Source organism: Etheostoma cragini, unplaced genomic scaffold (genome assembly GCF_013103735.1).
Source record: "Etheostoma cragini isolate CJK2018 unplaced genomic scaffold, CSU_Ecrag_1.0 ScbMSFa_93, whole genome shotgun sequence".
Lineage (NCBI taxonomy): Eukaryota > Metazoa > Chordata > Actinopteri > Perciformes > Percidae > Etheostoma > Etheostoma cragini.
In genome coordinates, this window is record NW_023269570.1 from 25,882 (window position 1) to 42,488 (window position 16,607).

A 16,607-nucleotide genomic window follows, 5' to 3' on the forward strand; every position below is an offset into this window, starting at 1 on the left:
GGCATGTGTGAGCATGTTAACATATGCCAGCGTGCTGGCATATGGTAGCATACGCTTTCATGAGTTAACATGTTAGCAAATGTTATGTTAGCATGCTAGCATGTTAGCATATGTTAGCAAATGTTGACACATGCTAGCATGTTGGCAAATGTTAGCAACCTTACTACTAACACAGATTAAAAAAATGTACTGATAGAAAACCCAGTAGAACCTTCACATCAGCATATGCTAGCATGATGGCACAAAGAAAGATATTTTAGCATGTTAGCATATGCTAGCATGGGATAGCATTTACGAAACACGCCCACTGTGTGTGAATGGTCATGTGATACTGTATGTGTTGTCAGACATGTTAAAAAGGACGACTATCACTTCTGTTACTGGAGCTAAAACTATCGGGTGCATGGGGATCGTCTTAGTCTCAAAAAGCTGATTAAAAAACAAAATTTAGCTGCGTGGATATAGCCTGCGTTGACTTAGCTAGGTTAGGTCATGTTTAGGACTTGAGCATGTGTTTGTAGTTCAGGCCTGTGTGTAAGGTGTAATAACAGAGTGTAAATTGTAATTTCCCCTTGTGGGACTACATTAATCTTACACTGTCATTGTTGTTTCCAGACTGCTGAGTTCTTTGTCTTCCACTCTGCAGCAACGCACAGCCAAGATCTTGTCTAGGAACCCTTTCTTTGTGAAGATATACAGAACCAGGTCTGCGAGAGGATTCAGCTTAAGAAACACCGAAGACACGTAGACGAGAGTTGTAACAAGCGATTGGTCATTTGTGGATCTCGCTACCATTATCAAAATAACATTGGGCAGGAACAGCAGCATGTAAGTTAGCAGCACCACGACCAAAGTTCCTACAATTCGTTGTTTTTCGTCAGGCAGGATGGAGACGGAGGCAGACAGGGCTTTGAGAGACGCACAGCAGAAGAACAAGAGCAGTGGGAGGGGAAGGAGCAGGAAGACAACAGCGATCATTTGGGGGACATTGAAATTTCCACCAAAAAATAAAGTGAAAAGGTAGAGAGAAGGAAGGACCCAGGCCACGGCACAGATCACCACGGTGGACCGGATGGTTCGTCTGCAGTGGTACCACAGGGGGAAGACGATCAGCAGGTACCTGAAATACAACATCAACACTACAGTCAGACACAGAAGGAGCTCCACATGCTGGACCAACGTGTTCTCATCAACAGGTTTGGGGGATGTTTTACCAAAATGGATTCATAACAATTACTATGATATCTCACAAAACTAGACAAAAACTGTCAGTCGCATCAGTTGAGGTCAACCGACAAAAGGTTACTTTGAGCGTTGTGTCAAAGTCTGTTCTCCCGTCGAAAACTGTTTTCCTTCTATTAAAATGCATCGCCCCCGTAGTCATGTGCTCTCTCTCCTCTCTTCTCCTTCTTCTCTCCATCTGCATGTAACCTCATTACATTAATGCATATTACTAACTCAACTTCTTCCCTTTCCCGTAGTCGTGTGCTCTCTCGCCCTGTAGTCTTGTGCAGTCACTTACAGATCTCTACTTTTCAAATTTATGATGGCTGGATAGACAGGTACCTTTCCAGGGCGATGCACACCATGAAGACAACACTGGTCATCAGACTGTAGTTGTAAATACATTTGTTGATGATGAATATCATCCGGCTCTGAGGACGGGCGACTTCACAGATCATGCAGCAGAGCTGGATGAGGTCAGAGGTCAGAAGGTTGATGACGTAGATGGGAGCAATGTGGTCACTGCGTACCTGCAGGGAAACAAATCATTAGATGGAGCAACGTGGTCACTTCGTACCTAAAACCAATCCCAGGGAGTCTGAACTCTCCCAGGATGAGAAGAGCAACCCAGATGAAGACCCTTTACATACAGATCCACAAAGATACACACAGATATGCCGTAAATGAAGCCATGTGATGCTCCTACCACAGAGTAGAGGGAGTAGATGGCGATGAAGATGAGAGGAAGGCCGAAGCAGATGATGATGCAGGTTGCCACGTTGTCGATGAGTCCAGCCTCTGTGTAATCGAGGTACCCGAGGAGGCCGACAGTTACATTATCGGATGGGACGCTATGAAGAAAGCTAATGGAGCCGTTAGGGAGATGATCGGAGCCGGAGGGGACGCTGCTTAATGCAATGGAGTCTGATGGGGGGGCGGCGATGTTAGAGGATGCTGGGAGTAAGCTGCTGTAGTCACCCCAGAACAAGAGATCTCCAGGTGCTTCTCCATATTGGTCTTCTGCTACTTCTAGGAAGCTGCTGCTGCTGCTGCTGTATGAAGAGTTGTTGTATGACGTGTTGTTGTATGACGTGTTGTTGTATGACGTGTTGTTGTATGACGTGTTGTTGTGTGACGTGTTGTTGACGTCCATTCTTCAGAGAGAAACCTGCAGGTTACAGAAGAAATCCACATGTTAGCATGAAAATGTTTCAGGAAACTTTGATGCATGATAATAATAATAGATATGCGTGGGTGTGCATTCCTAGCATGCACGCACGTACACACACACGCACTCCCACACACACACACACACAAACACACACACACACACACACTATACTTGTTAAACACACAGGGACACACAGCTCAATTTGTTTTTTTCACTGTCTGTTTTGAAATGAGTCGTGGAGACAACAGCAAAGCAATTGACAGAGACAAAGACTGAAATAGTTGCTAATGGATGCAAACTATCAGTGGGCGTGTTTGTAAACACAGCTAGGAAGCCTTTGATCTCTGTGATGTCATCTCCTTGATCTGTGATCAGTTAACAACTGGAGCACCTGCTGTACCTGTCAGCTGTGTCACCAGCTATTCAGACACTGAACAAGCTCTCAAACAAATGATCATATCATCAAAAGGATACGAGGTATCAATAAAATATAATGTGGGGACTAAAAGGCCTTTATGGACATCTTGATGTAATATTTATGTAGATAAACTTTAAAATGTGGGCGTATCAGCGATTTAAAAAAGTGCTTTGCTCTGCGTTTTGCTCAGAAATGTGGACGATGTGTAACATGGCAGTAAATGGAGGGAGATTTGGAACTCTTTTCATTTGAAAGATCGATGAGTAAAAAGTATAATTCATATCTCATCATATTGCACATTAGCTGAAACTAGACTAGAATACCTACGTTTTGATGTATCAATTGGCCGTGACAAGTTAGAATTGTTGGCGTGGGAGCAAGTTATAAAGAGAGAACCAAGATGATTTTTTTTAATCTTGATTTTGCTGTCTGTTATAACGGCAAAACACGCAATATTATGTGCATGTAACACGTAGTACGGGTACATGGAATAGAAAGTACAGAGATGAATGTATAGTATGTATGTATGTCTGTATGAATAGTTAATGAGAAGAGCCTGAAGGCGTCATTAAAAACAAATGATCACAACAAAGGCTTTTGCATATCTCGTGTGTCATTGTTTCCTGAAAACAAAACAACATCCCCAGAAATAACTCGTTAAATTCATGTTAACTCAGAACAAAAGACACAATAATACAAATAAAATAAGAATTTGTGTAAGAAATGTCTGAAAAAGGGAAGCTTTTTTATGTGGATGTTCTAATTGAGTCTTTTTAGGTCAGTTTGAGTCTTTTTAAGAGTCATTTTGAGGGCCCTTAAGGTAATTTTGAGTATTTTAAGAGTCATTGTAAGTCATTTAAGGTCATCATTAGTCTTTTAAGGTCATTTTGAGTATTTTATGAGTAGTGGGGGGGGTGGGGGGGGGGGGGGGGGGGGGGTAAACCGCAGAAAACAACAAACAATGTCACAAAAACAATTTATAAAGAGACAAAAACCTTTAAAAAAACAACAAAATAAGGAACAAAAACATAAAGATGAGTTCCTTTCAACCAGAATAATCTCTCTTCATAAGAAAATGAGTTAAAGATAAATGAGCTAATGATAAATGATTCAAAAATAAACGATTTAAAGATAAATTATTTAAAGAAATGATTTAAAGATAAATGATTAAAAGATAAATGATTTAAAAATAATTGATTTAATTTAATTTAATTTCATGACTGTACCTGTTGAACGCTGCGCGCCGAGCTGGAGGAGTTGTCAGATGTTGTGTCCTCTGCAGTCTCCAGTCAGGACGGACAATAATCTACTTCCTGTTTGGAAGGAGAGGCGGGGACAATGGCGTGTCTTCTAAGAGAGATTATGTGTTTTCTAAGAGTCATTATGTGTCTTTTAAGAGACATTAGGGGTATTTTAAGACACATTATGAGTCTTTTAAGAGATGTAATGTGTCTTTTAAGAGTTATCATGTGTCTTTTAAGAGACATAAGGTGTCTTTTAAAAGACATTGTGTCTTTTAAGAGACATTATGTGTCTTCTAAAAGACATTATGTGTCTTTTAAGAGTCATAATGTGTCTTTTAAGAACCATTAGGGGTCTTTTAAGACACATTATGTGTCTTTTGAGACGTCATGTGTCTTTTAAGCGTTATTTTGTGTCTTTTAAGAGACGTAAGGTGTCTTTTAAGTGACATTGTGTCTTTTAAGAGACATTATGTGTCTTCTAAGAGACATTATGTGTCTTTTAAGAGTCATTAGATGTATTTTAAGAGACATTATGTGTCTGTTAAGAGACATTATGCGTCTTTAAAGAGACATTATGTGTCTTTTAAGAGTCATTAAATGTATTTTAAGAGACATTATGTGTCTTCTAAGAGACATTATGTGTCTTTTAAGAGTCATTAGATGTATTTTAAGAGACATTATGTGTCTGTTAAGAGACATTATGCGTCTTTTAAGAGACATTATGTGTTTTTTTAGAGACACTATATGTCTTCTAAGAGACATTGTGTTGTTTAAGAGTAATTATGTGTCTTTTAAGAGTCAATAGGTGTCTTTTAAGAGACATTATGCGTCTTTTAAGAGTCGTTAGGTGTCTTTTAAGGGATGGCTCAGCGGACGCGGCCCTAGGTGAACACATGTTAAAGGTCGCCATTTTTACTTGTTTTCTGTTTCTCTGTGGTCATGTTGTGGTCTGTGGTCATGTTGTGGTCTGTGGTCATATCTTCCTGTAGCTGTTTGGACTCGTCGCCGTGTGAACACCTTGATAATAACACACGGAGATGCAAATACAGATGCAAAATACTACTTCTACTACTTCTACTTACCCTCGGATTGGAACAACAAGTATTTATTGGACATATGCATAAAACTTGTGTTGTTGTTGTTGTGATGACATGATTATTATTATTATTATATTATTATCCTCATGTGGAGCCCATGTTTCGTCCTCAGCCCAGTCAATGCTATGTAGAGGGCTGAAATTATTAGTCAATTACACTCAACACACCTCTCAGATTAAAAATGTATAAATACTACTTACACATAGTTTTGAATGGGATTGAAGTCATCTTCATCTATGTCATCATGAATGTCCAGCGATGACATACTAACAACAAGAACATGTAAATACTTTTTCTTTTTAAATAGTTCTATTCCAAACCAGAATTCATCCTGACATAAAGAAAGAGTCTTTCATGACAAGAAACCATGCCGTTCATAATTTGGTGGGCCTGTTTTAAAATTCTAGAAAAATGTAACTAAGCCATATACTCCTAACATGTTGCTCTGGAAAGATGATTTACAGACAGAATGTAGGAGAAGCATTGCCCATCATGGTTCCAGAAAGCCATGAGGAGTTTTCATTGGATTTTTTTGTCTTATCACATGCTGGAAGTGACCACAGCTGCTGGGGCTTGACATTGCTTGGCAATTCCCAAATTTTTTAAATACCTTCGGTTTGCAAAACAGCCGACACAACAGGCTAAATGCTAATGTTGTGAGCAGTCCTCTCATTAGATTTTATTTGGTTAAGTGGTTTCACCATGGCTACATTTAATTGTGATAGACAAAAATCATTTAGGCTTACTAAATGTAGGTATCGAAACACCATTGCTTATCGTGAGGGTGAGTTAGCAGGTAAAAATAAAGTTAATCTTCATCCACTACAACATTCCTGCCGTGCTACAAGCTAACGAGCTTAATGTTAGACTTAGCAACAAGCTACAGAGTAAAATGTGAGCAACTTCGGCTGAAATAACCACTCGTTACAACCGAGGTGCAGCAAAGCATTTGTTAAGCCACAAGACGCACAACCTTGAGAAGAGGAGGTGCATCTCCCCTCTCACCGTAAAGGAGCACGACGTTGGACAAGTACTCCTGGCAGTGAACCCAAGGAAGGCTGCTGGCCCAGATGGAGTTCCTGGCAAGGTGCTCAGGGCAAGCGCTCACCAGCTCGCCCTCATCTTTGCTAGGATCTTCAACCTCTTCCTGGCCCAGGCAGTCATCCCCCCCTGCCTAAAATCAGCCACAATCATCCCAGTGCCGAAGAAGTCTGCCAACACCAGCCTAAATGATTACCGTCCTGTGGCCCTCATCCCGGTAATCATGAAGTGCTTCGAGAGACTTGTTCTCCGGATTGCTCTGGGCAAGACAGTCAGGCCGACAAAAAGCAAAGCTGGGCAAGACGAGACAGAGCAGGAAACCAGACTACCAAAATAAAAACAGGAAGAAGAACAGACACTTACCAGGCAACACAAGACAGGGCCACCGACACAAGACCAGGAGAAAACTATGAAACAAACACAAGGAGGCAAAAAAGGGAATAATAATCTTAACCAAAACCATAACACTGCATCTAGATTGTTCTTTTTTTTCAAGATTGGCTGAACAAGAGCATGCTTAAAACAGCCGGGGACCCGGCCCAGCTGAAGAAATACATTTAAAATTGAAACCAAACATGGGCCAAGTAGATGTATGGTTTCTAAAAGCAAAGACGTGGGGACAGTATCAACAGGGCTTTGGGAGGGTTTTATCGAGCCCACCAGCTAAATGATGCCGTTCAGGGACATGGGGCAGAAGGAGTCCAGTATTGAAGGTCTCTGATGAGAAGCTATATGTGAGTTTGCTGATGGTACAACGCTTGCCTGGACATCTCTAACCTTGTCCTCAAAATGAGACAGAAAGTGGATGCAGTCAACATTTGAAAACACAGGGACACATTCAGCAGGGACACCAATGTTGTTGAGAGTGTCAAACAGAGCTTTAGGATTGTTCTTTAGTAAGATATCAGATTAGTGAAATAAGAGTCTCTAGAATCCTTGATCATTTAATTTAGGTTTATTGACAGCTCTTTAAGATGCAGGCGATGGACGCTCAATTCTCCAAAAAGCTGCAAATGGCATCATTCATCCACGAGGAGGTATTGACAGAGGGAGTTTCTCTGATGTTAGGAGACGCCACGTTGTCCAGCAGCAGGGTGCAGAGATCGTTAAACACCTCCGTACGAGCGTCCATGTCGTCCGACATAAAAACCGAGTTTAAGTTGAGTGTGGCTGGACTTTTTTCAACGTGAGCTGGTTAATCAAACGTGAGCTGGCAGAGGAGCCTCGTTACAAACAAGATCCCAGAAGATGAATCTGTGATCACTAACAAATACATTTTTAAATTATTACATTGTAATATAAGTATGTTTATACCATAAGAAAAAACAAGATGAAGCATGTATTTTTTGCTGTGTGTAGGACCAGAGACATGCTGAGTACAATTTATAGATTCAGTGATATTTTCACATTCAGAAGCATGAATATTAAAATCAACAATCGTCACTCTGTTTAGCTTAATAATGAATCATAAGAAATCAGAAAATCAGTAAGAAAAGAGGCCACTGGCCCTGAAATACAGTAAAATGTATTTGAAGGACCAACTTTAGTAGTCTGTAGTTCAGGAGAAGAGTATGTGGCAGATCAATTGTTTTTTAAAAACCACAGCGAGACCTCCACCTCGGCCCATGAGTCTCGGTGGGCTGATCTACGTCCCATTCACAGAACGGAGCTCCTTCAGGTGATAATGTTCCAACTACAGCTGCCATGTCTGCGTGAGCAACATGAAGGCCATGTTTTTGGAAGAAAAGAAATCACTGATCCCTGTGGGACATAGCAGGACACTGCAGGGTATGCCAGGCGTAGCGGGAGACTGTGGGGTATGCAGGGCGTAGCAGGGCACTGTAGGGTATGCAGGACGTAGCAAGACACTGCAGAGTTAGCAGGGCGTAGCAGGAGACTGTAGGGCATAGCAGATAATTAAGAACTGGTGCAAGGCAAACCTGAGCCAGTCCTATCAGGGTTGGTAGATGTATCTGAAATCTACAAAGAGAACAGAACTACAAGCAGAAGTAGAAGAAGCAGCAGAGCCAACAGTCGATGCAGAAAAGACAAGAAGCAAGAACCCAACAGTCAGGAAGTAAAGTAACGTCTGATTTGAACCAAAACAACGTTTTCTATAAGGATATCTTAGCATGATAGCATATGCTAGCCGGGGTTAGCATTGATGAGCCTTCGGGTTGCCCTGTGTGTGTGAATGGTCATGTGATACGTGTTGTCAGACGTGATAACATGCGCGGAGATTAGGTCTGCTGCTGGAGATAAGACTAGAGGGTGCATAGAGGTCTTTGAGGTTTTTGTCTCCAAATAAATAAATTTGTCTCCACTAACAAACTAAACGGTAGCAGGGTGGATGTAGCCTGGGTCCATTTTTCTAGTTCACACCGTTGTTTTCCAGACTCCTGAGACCTCTGTCTTCCACTCTGCAGCAACGCATAGAGGACAAGATCTTGTCTAGGGCCCCTTTCTTCATGAAGATATACAGAACCAGGTCTGCGAGAGGATTCAGCTCAACACACAACCAAAACACATAGGCAAGAGTTTCATTTTGTGATTGGTCTTTAATGAATCCCTCTACCAGTATCAAAATGATGTGGGGCAGGAAAAGCAGCATGTGAACTGGCAGCACCACGACCAAAGTTCCTACAATTCGTCGTTTTTCGTCAGGCAGGATGGAGACGGAGGCAGACAGGGCTTTGAGAGTCGCACAGCAGAAGAACAAGAGCAGTGGGAGGGGAAGGAGCAGGAAGACAACAGCGAAGATTTGGCGGACATTGAGATTATCAGCAAAAAATAAAGTGAAAAGGTAGAGAGAAGGAAAGGCCCAGGCAACGGCACAGATCACCACGGTGGACCGGATGGTTCGTCTGCAGTGGTACCACAGGGGGAAGACGATCAGCAGGTACCTGAAATACAACATCAACACTACAGTCAGACACAGAAGGAGCTCCACATGCTGGACCAACGTGTTCTCATCAACAGGTTTGTGTGATGTAGTACGAAAATGGATGCACAACAATTCCTTATATATGAGACCGGTACCTTTCCAGGGCGATGCACATCATGAAGCCAACACTGGTCATCATACTGTAGTCGTAAATACTAATATAGATAATGTATGTCATCAGGCTGCAAGGTTTTACCGCATCACAGATCACATCACAGATCATGCAGCAGAGCTGGATGAGGTCAGAGACCAGAAGGTTGATGACGTAGATGGGAACGACGTGGTCATTGCGTACCTGCAGGAAACAAATCAGAGGAAATCTCAACTGTCTGCTCAGCCGGCTTTATCTTTCATATTTCTCATCAAACTCTTTTGAGCTGTCAGAAACACATTCTCATACGCAAAAACTCCTCAAATACTGACCCTCGGTTAGCCCCCATGCCGTGTAATCTTTCAACATGCAGGGTGAAACCACTTAGAGTTAGGGAAAGATCAGGTATGGGGCTACAACCTGGAGTACATGTGTAGCTCCTTCTCAAAGATCTCCATGCACACAATAGTTGTATCTCCAGCAGCAGACCTAATCTCCGTGGATATTATCACGTCTGACAACACGTATCACATGACCATTCTCACACACTAGGCAACCCAAATGCTCATCAATGCTAACCCTGACTAGCATTTACTATCCTGCTAAAATATCCTTACATATGATGTTGTTTTGGTTCAAATCAGACGTTACTTTACTTCCTAACTGTTTGTTTCTTCTACTTCAGATGGGGCTACAAAGTGCACATGGAAGTGACCCCACGGACAAGAGGAGGACATACACACAGAGACACACACAGTTAATAAATACATGTCATTCCTAATGTCCACACCTCAGAGTAGAGAGCGTAGATGGCGACGAGGGTCAGAGGAAGGCCGATGCAGATGATGATGTACGTCACCACATCTGAGATGAATCCAGCTTTAGTGTCATCAGAGTAGCCCAAGTTGCGATTGGTGTAATTACTGGAGAAGGTGCTGTTGGTGTAATCACTGGAGCCTGGGAGGATGGTGGTGAGTTCATGGGAATCTAGGAAGATGGTGGTGGAATCAAAGGGTTTGAAGCCTAAAGGTGTAATGGAGGGCACAAATGTTGAAAAGGGGGCCCTGGTGGTGAAGATGCTGTCATTCTCTGAAGTGCTCATGTTTTCAGAGGGTAACCTGTAGGTAAGGAGATTAGATCATAAAAAGGGACATTTGGAATCAAAACATTTTGGAATAAATCCACATTTCAGCATGACAATATTCCAGGGACCTTATTTAAGCAGATTTTTTGTTTTATAGGCCCTGTTCACACGGAGATCTCTTTCTAAGAACTCTGGTTGAGTTGAGATCTTTGGAAATATTTGTTTACACAGTGTGCGGCGGCTTACCTGACATGCTCGGTCAGAAGGCGGGCACTGCCGTCATCCAGACTCAAATAATTCATAACAAGAGATATCTCAAGACACTATACAGATAGTCCACACTCCAGAATTTACAAGGACCCAACAGTTCTAGTAGTTTCCTCCAGAGCAAGCAACAGTGCGACAGTGGCGATTAGTGGAGAGCTAACCCGGAAGCAAGGAGTTGGACAAGCGAGATGAGAACCTCTGAAAATCTGAGGAAAATATTTTAATCTGTGTGTGTGTGTGTGTGTGATGAAGACGGATTCAGCAGCTGCACGTCGGATTTCTCCTCAAAAAAAAATCAGAAACATGTTTCAGGGACCTACAGTGAAGAAAATCAGTATTTGAACACCCTGCTATTTTGCAAGTTCTCCCACTTAGAAATCATGAGGGTCTGAAAATGTCATTGTAGGTGCATGTCCACTGTGGACAAAATAGCAGGGTGTTCAAATACTTAATTTTCCTCACTGTATGTTTCTACGTTAAAGTATGGTGAGACAACACGGCTCCAAAGAGGGGGGGTTTGAGCGATGTTGAGCGATTTCCTGAACATTTCCCATTTAAGTCTATGAGAAGTTTTTTGCCGTTTTTGGGAAAACCGCGTGGCAAATCTCGTTGAAAAGTCATAGCACACCATTCCCGATCAGTACACACGTTTTGATGTATGTGTGTGTGCGTGTTGGCAACGCTCCGGGACTAGTAGCGGGACGGAAACCTGACGGAATAACAATAATAAGTATGGGCAATAATAGTCATTGCTGCCATTGCAGCACATTGGTGCAATGAATGACAAACTAGTGGGATGTCTCAGTTAAGCACTGTTTTTTATGTGTTATGTATGGGAACACAGTGCTAAATAATATTGAAAAAGTATAAGTACTCGTAATGGAAAAATATCAATACAGATAATAATAATAATATACATAGAGCCATGGTGCATGGTGGGTAATTGAAACAGAAAGAGAAACTACAAATAGCACTCTGTAGGTAGGAAAATACAGAGTACAAAATGTACATTTACATTGAATTTGCAATCTGTATTATTGGCAAATAATACACGCAATATTATCTGCATGTAACACGTAGTACGGGTACATGGAACAGAAAGTACAGAGATGAATGTAGGAATAGTTAATGAGAACAGCCGGAAGTGCTCTTTAAAACCAAATTATCACAACAAAAGCTTTTGCATATCTGGTGTGTCATCTTTTCCTGGGAAACAAAACAACTTCCCGTGAAATAACTCATTAAATTCATGTGAGCTCAGAACAAAAGACACAATAAGACAAATAAAAAGAAGAAGAAATGAAAAAGGGAATCTTTCTTTACATGGATGTTCTAATTAAATGTGCATCTCTGAGCCATTATGTTCTTCCTTTACCCAGTTTCATTTGATTATTTATTTTATTTTGAGTCTTTTTTGGGTCGGTTTGAGTCTTTTTAAGAGTCATTTTGATTCTTTTCAAGGTCATTTTGAGTCTTTTTAAGAATCATTTTGAATCTTTTTAAGAGTCATTTTGAGTCTTTTAAAAGTAATTTTGATTATTTTAAGAGTCATTGTAAGTAATTTAAGGTCATCATTAGTCTTTTAAGGTCAATTTGAGTATTTTATGAGTAGTGGGGGGGGGGGGGGGGGGTAAACCGCAGGAAACAACAAACAATGCAACTAAAACACGTTAAAAAGAGAAAAACCTTTAAATACAGCAAAGTAAGGAACAAAAACATAAAGATGAGTTCGTTTCAACCAGAATAATCTCTCTTCATATTAAAATGATTCAAAGATAAATGATTTAATTTAATTTAATGACTGTACCTGTTGAACGCCGAGCTGGAGGAGTTGTCAGACGTTGTGTCCTCAGCAGTCTCCAGTCAGGACAGACGATAATCTACTTCCTGTTTGGTAGGAGAGGCGTGGACAAGGGCGTGTCTTCTAAGAGACATTATGTGTTTGTGTGTGTCTTTGGGGGGTGGCAGTAGCTCAGTCCATAGGGAGTTGGGTTGGGAACCGGAGGGTCACTGGTTCAAATCCCCGTATGGACCCAAAAAGTTGGGAGCGTGGATTGGTGGCTGGAGAGATGCCAGTTCACCTCCTGGGCACTGCCAGGTGCTCTTGAGCAAGGCACCGTACCCCCCCGACCGCTCAGGGCGCTGGTTCAGCTGGCAGCCCACTCACTCTGACATCTCTCCATGTATAGTGCATGTATAGGTCCTGAGCATGTGTGTGTATTTCAGGCCTGCGTGTGAGTACTAACAAAAAGTGTGTACACAGAGTGTAGTGCAGTAATTTCCCCATTGGGGACTAATAAACAAATTATCTAATTATCTTATCTAAAAAATGTGGACATATCAGTAATTTAAATAGGGGGTTCGCTCTGCGTTTTGCAGAGTCAAGAATACCTGCGTTTTGATGTACAAATTGTCCATGACAAGATAGAATTGTTGGCATTGGAGCAAGTTATAGAGAGAGAACCAAGATGATTTTTTGAAGCTCCCCACTCTGTCCTCCACTCTAGCCTCAACATTCCGCCACATACACACACATTGGAATATCTGAGACGTCTGAAAACGGGACAATACGTAAACTGTGATTCTGGAGAAACCGTGCTTGATATCTGAACGCCCATTCAGCCCAATAAACACCAAAGTCTTGTCTTTGGTTTAAACCTTTAACTATGTTTCTACAATAAAGTATGGCGGTACAGCACGGTCCCAAAGAGGGGGGGGTTTGGAGCGATGTTGAGGGATTTCCCGAACATTTCTCATTCAAGTCAATGAGAAGTTTTTCGCCGTTTTTTGCCGATTTCGTGAAAACCGTGCGGCAAATCTCGTTGAAAAGTCATAGCACACCATTCCCGATGATAACACACGTTTCGATGTATTGTTTGTGCGTGTGTTGGCAACGCTCCGGGACTAGTAGCGGGACGAAAACCTGGCGGAATGATAATGATAATCATGCTGCAGCCCCTCTCTCTGTCCTCTCAGTAACAGAACCTGTTGCTATGGTGATTTCCTCAGAGTACGGGCCAGATTCTGTCTTTCAATGTTTTATATCTGCAGTTGGTGAGCCTAGCGCAAAAAGTTTTAGACCGATAGACTCAAGAGTTACATGTCTGCGATCGGCACAAGATTTCCATCATTTTACCCCACTATGATGTCTGAAGAGTTAAAACTGGAGGAGAGAGAACAATTAGTTTGTGGGAAAAAATCAGTCAATTGTACTCCAGCTGCATGCTTTTTTCATAGTTTCTATCAACAGTTGGTAGATCACAGTCATCAATTTAAGTCCGATAGACTCCATAGTTACATGTCTGTGACCGGAACAAGATTCCCTACATTTTGACCAACTATGAAGTCTGAAGAGTTAAAACTGGAGGAGAGAGAGACATTTGTTTGAGAAACTTCCAGAGATCCGTACCACAGCCCCCCCCCCCCTCTATATGCTCCTCTCTAACTCTCACCATCCACCACATACACACACATTGGAACATCTGAGACGTCTGAAAACGGGACGATACGTAGACCGGGATTCTGGAGAAACAGTGCTTGATATCTGAACGCCCATTCAGCCCAATAAACACCAAAGTCTTGTCTTTGGTTTAAACCTTTAATCATGTTTCTACGTTAAAGTACGGAGAAACAGCATGGCCCCAAAGAGGGGGGGTTTGGAGCGATGTTGAGCGATTTCCCAAACATTTCCCATTCAAATCAATGAGAAGTTTTTCGACGTTTTTTGCTGATTTCATGAAAACCGTGCGGCAAATCTCGTTGAAAAGTCATAGCACACCATTCCCGATGATAACACACGTTTCGATGTATTGTGTGTGCGCGTGTTGGCAACGCTCCGGGACTAGTAGCGGGACAAAAATCTGGTGGAATGATAATAATAAGTATGGGCAATAACAGTCATTGCTGCCATTGCAGCACATCGGTGAAATGAATGACAAACTAGTGGGATGTCTCAGTTAAGCACTGTTTTTCATGTGTTATGTATGGGAATACAGTGCTAAGTAATATTGAAAAAGTATAAGTACTCCTAATGGAAAAATATAAATACAGATAATAATAATAATATATATAGAGCCATGGTGCATGGTGGGTAATTGAAACAGGAAGAGAAACTACAAATAGACATCGCACTACTCTATAGGTAGGAAACTACAGAGCTGCTGTCACTGGAAAATGTACATCTAAATTGATTTTTCTATCTGTAATAACGTGTGCATGCAACACGTAGTATTAATACATGGAATAGAAAGTACGATGCTATACTTTTCAGAGATGAATGTAGTTAATGAGAAGAGCCTGAAGGCGTCATTAAAAAAATGATCACAACAAAGGCTTTTGCATATCTGGTGTCTCATCGTTTCCTGGAAAACAAAACAACTTCCCAAGAAATAATCCTCATTAAATTCACGTTAACTAAGAACAAAAGACACAATAATAAGACCAATAAAAAGAAGAAATCTTTCTTAAGTAATGATGTTATTAAACGTGAATCTCTGCGTCTTTACGTTTTTCATTCACCCTGTTTAATTTGATTTAAAATATCTAACTTTTTATTTTACTCAATCACGTGTTTATGATTCTCCCAAATTAAATATTATTAACAGCTGTGTGATTGTTACAGTTTGCATTTTACTTTCTGTCTGATCGTAGTTCTTTCAGTCCTGTTTATCCCTCATGTTAGACAATAAATAATCATAAAAAGACTCAAAATTACCATTAAAAACATAAAATCACTTAAAAGACACAATGTTACTTTCAAAAGACACATAATAACTCTTAAAAGACATAATAACTCATAGAAGACACGAAATGACTATTAAAAGACACCAAATGACTCTTAAAAGACACCAAATGACTTAAAAGACACATTATATGTCTTAAAAGACACCAAATGACTCTTAAAAGACACATTATGCGTCTTAAAAGACACCTAATGACTCTTAAAAGACACAATGTCTCTTAAAAAACACCTAATGACTCTTAAAAGTCACAATGTCTCTTAAAAAACACCTAATGACTCTTAAAAGTCACAATGTCTCTTAAAAAACACCTAATGACTCTTAAAAGACACAATGTCTCTTAAAAAACACCTAATGACTCTTAAAAGACACCAAATTACTCATAGAAGACACTGAAGGACTTATAGAAGACACCGAATTACTTTTAAAAGACACATAATGACTCTTAAAAGACACCTAATGTCTCTTAAAGACGCAATGTCTCTTAAAAGACACATAATGTCTCTTAGAAGACACATAAGGACTTTTGAATGGATGAGTTAAAGATAAATGGTTTAATTTAATTTAATTTAATTTAATTTGATTTCATGACTGTACCTGTTGAACGCAGCGAGCCGAGCTGGAGAAGTTGTCAGATGTTGTGTCCTCTGCAGTCTCCAGTCAGGACGGACAATAATCTACTCCCTGTTTTGGAGGTGAGGCGTGGCAGAGGGCGAGTCTTCTAAGAGACATTATGTGTCTTGTAAGAGACATTATGTTTCTTCTAAGAGACTTTGTGTGTCTTCTAAGAGATATCATGTGTCTTTTAAGAGGTATTAGTTGTCTTGTAAGAGACATTACGTGTCTTCTAAGATATATTATGTGTCTTTTAAGAGGTAGAAGTTGTCTTTTAAGAGGTAGTAGTTGTCTTTTAAGAGACATTGTGTCTTTTAAGAGACATTGTGTCTTTTAAGAGACATTGTGTCTTAAAGAGTCATTATGTGTCTTTTAAGATACATTATGTGTCTTTTAAGATACATTATGTGTCTTCTAAGAATCATTACGTGTCTTCTAAGATACATTATGTGTCTTCTAAGATACATTATGTGTCTTTTAAGAGACATTAGGTGTCTTCTAAGATATATTATGTGTCTTCTAAGAGTCATTACGTGTCTTTTAAGTGAAGGAAGAGTATAGAGAAGGAAGAGTAAAATAGGAGGAAGAATAGAAAGGAGGAAGAGGAGAGAGGAGGGCGAGACGCTGACGTTTCCTGTTGGGGGGGGTGGACTTTTCCATTGGCAGAGGGGG

At 40.7% G+C, this 16,607-nt stretch overlaps 2 protein-coding genes across 2 annotated transcripts; both read right to left on the bottom strand.

Moving 5' to 3' along the window:
• Positions 1-591: 591 nt before the first annotated feature.
• LOC117941545 (mas-related G-protein coupled receptor member A4-like) lies at positions 592-2,377 on the bottom strand. The gene is made up of 3 exons (XM_034866551.1): positions 1,931-2,377; positions 1,567-1,754; positions 592-1,120 (listed from the first exon to the last, which is right to left on the bottom strand). Exons 1-3 carry the CDS (start codon positions 2,375-2,377, stop codon positions 592-594), a joined length of 1,164 nt encoding a protein of 387 aa, XP_034722442.1.
• A 6,189-nt stretch (positions 2,378-8,566) lies between these two features.
• Positions 8,567-10,616, bottom strand: LOC117941546 (G-protein coupled receptor 4-like). Its single transcript, XM_034866552.1, has 4 exons — positions 10,561-10,616; positions 10,021-10,348; positions 9,235-9,434; positions 8,567-9,098 (listed from the first exon to the last, which is right to left on the bottom strand). The coding sequence occupies exons 1-4, from the start codon at positions 10,614-10,616 to the stop codon at positions 8,567-8,569; spliced, it is 1,116 nt and encodes a 371-aa protein (XP_034722443.1).
• Between the last annotated feature and the right edge of the window lie 5,991 nt (positions 10,617-16,607).

Excerpts from the sequence above, each read along its gene's own strand:
- LOC117941546 (XM_034866552.1), bottom strand. The coding sequence starts at position 10,616 with ATGAATTATTTGAGTCTGGATGACGGCAGTGCCCGCCTTCTGACCGAG. Across the intron at positions 9,435-10,020 it reads TCTACGCTCTCTACTCTGAG|GTACGCAATGACCACGTCGT; the intron begins GTGTGGACATTA and ends TGTTTCCTGCAG. Across the intron at positions 9,099-9,234 it reads ATGTGCATCGCCCTGGAAAG|GTACCTGCTGATCGTCTTCC; the intron begins GTACCGGTCTCA and ends GTTGTATTTCAG.
- LOC117941545 (XM_034866551.1), bottom strand. The coding sequence starts at position 2,377 with ATGGACGTCAACAACACGTCACACAACAACACGTCATACAACAACACG. Across the intron at positions 1,755-1,930 it reads TCTACTCCCTCTACTCTGTG|GTACGCAGTGACCACATTGC; the intron begins GTAGGAGCATCA and ends GTTTCCCTGCAG. Across the intron at positions 1,121-1,566 it reads GTGTGCATCGCCCTGGAAAG|GTACCTGCTGATCGTCTTCC; the intron begins GTACCTGTCTAT and ends GTTGTATTTCAG.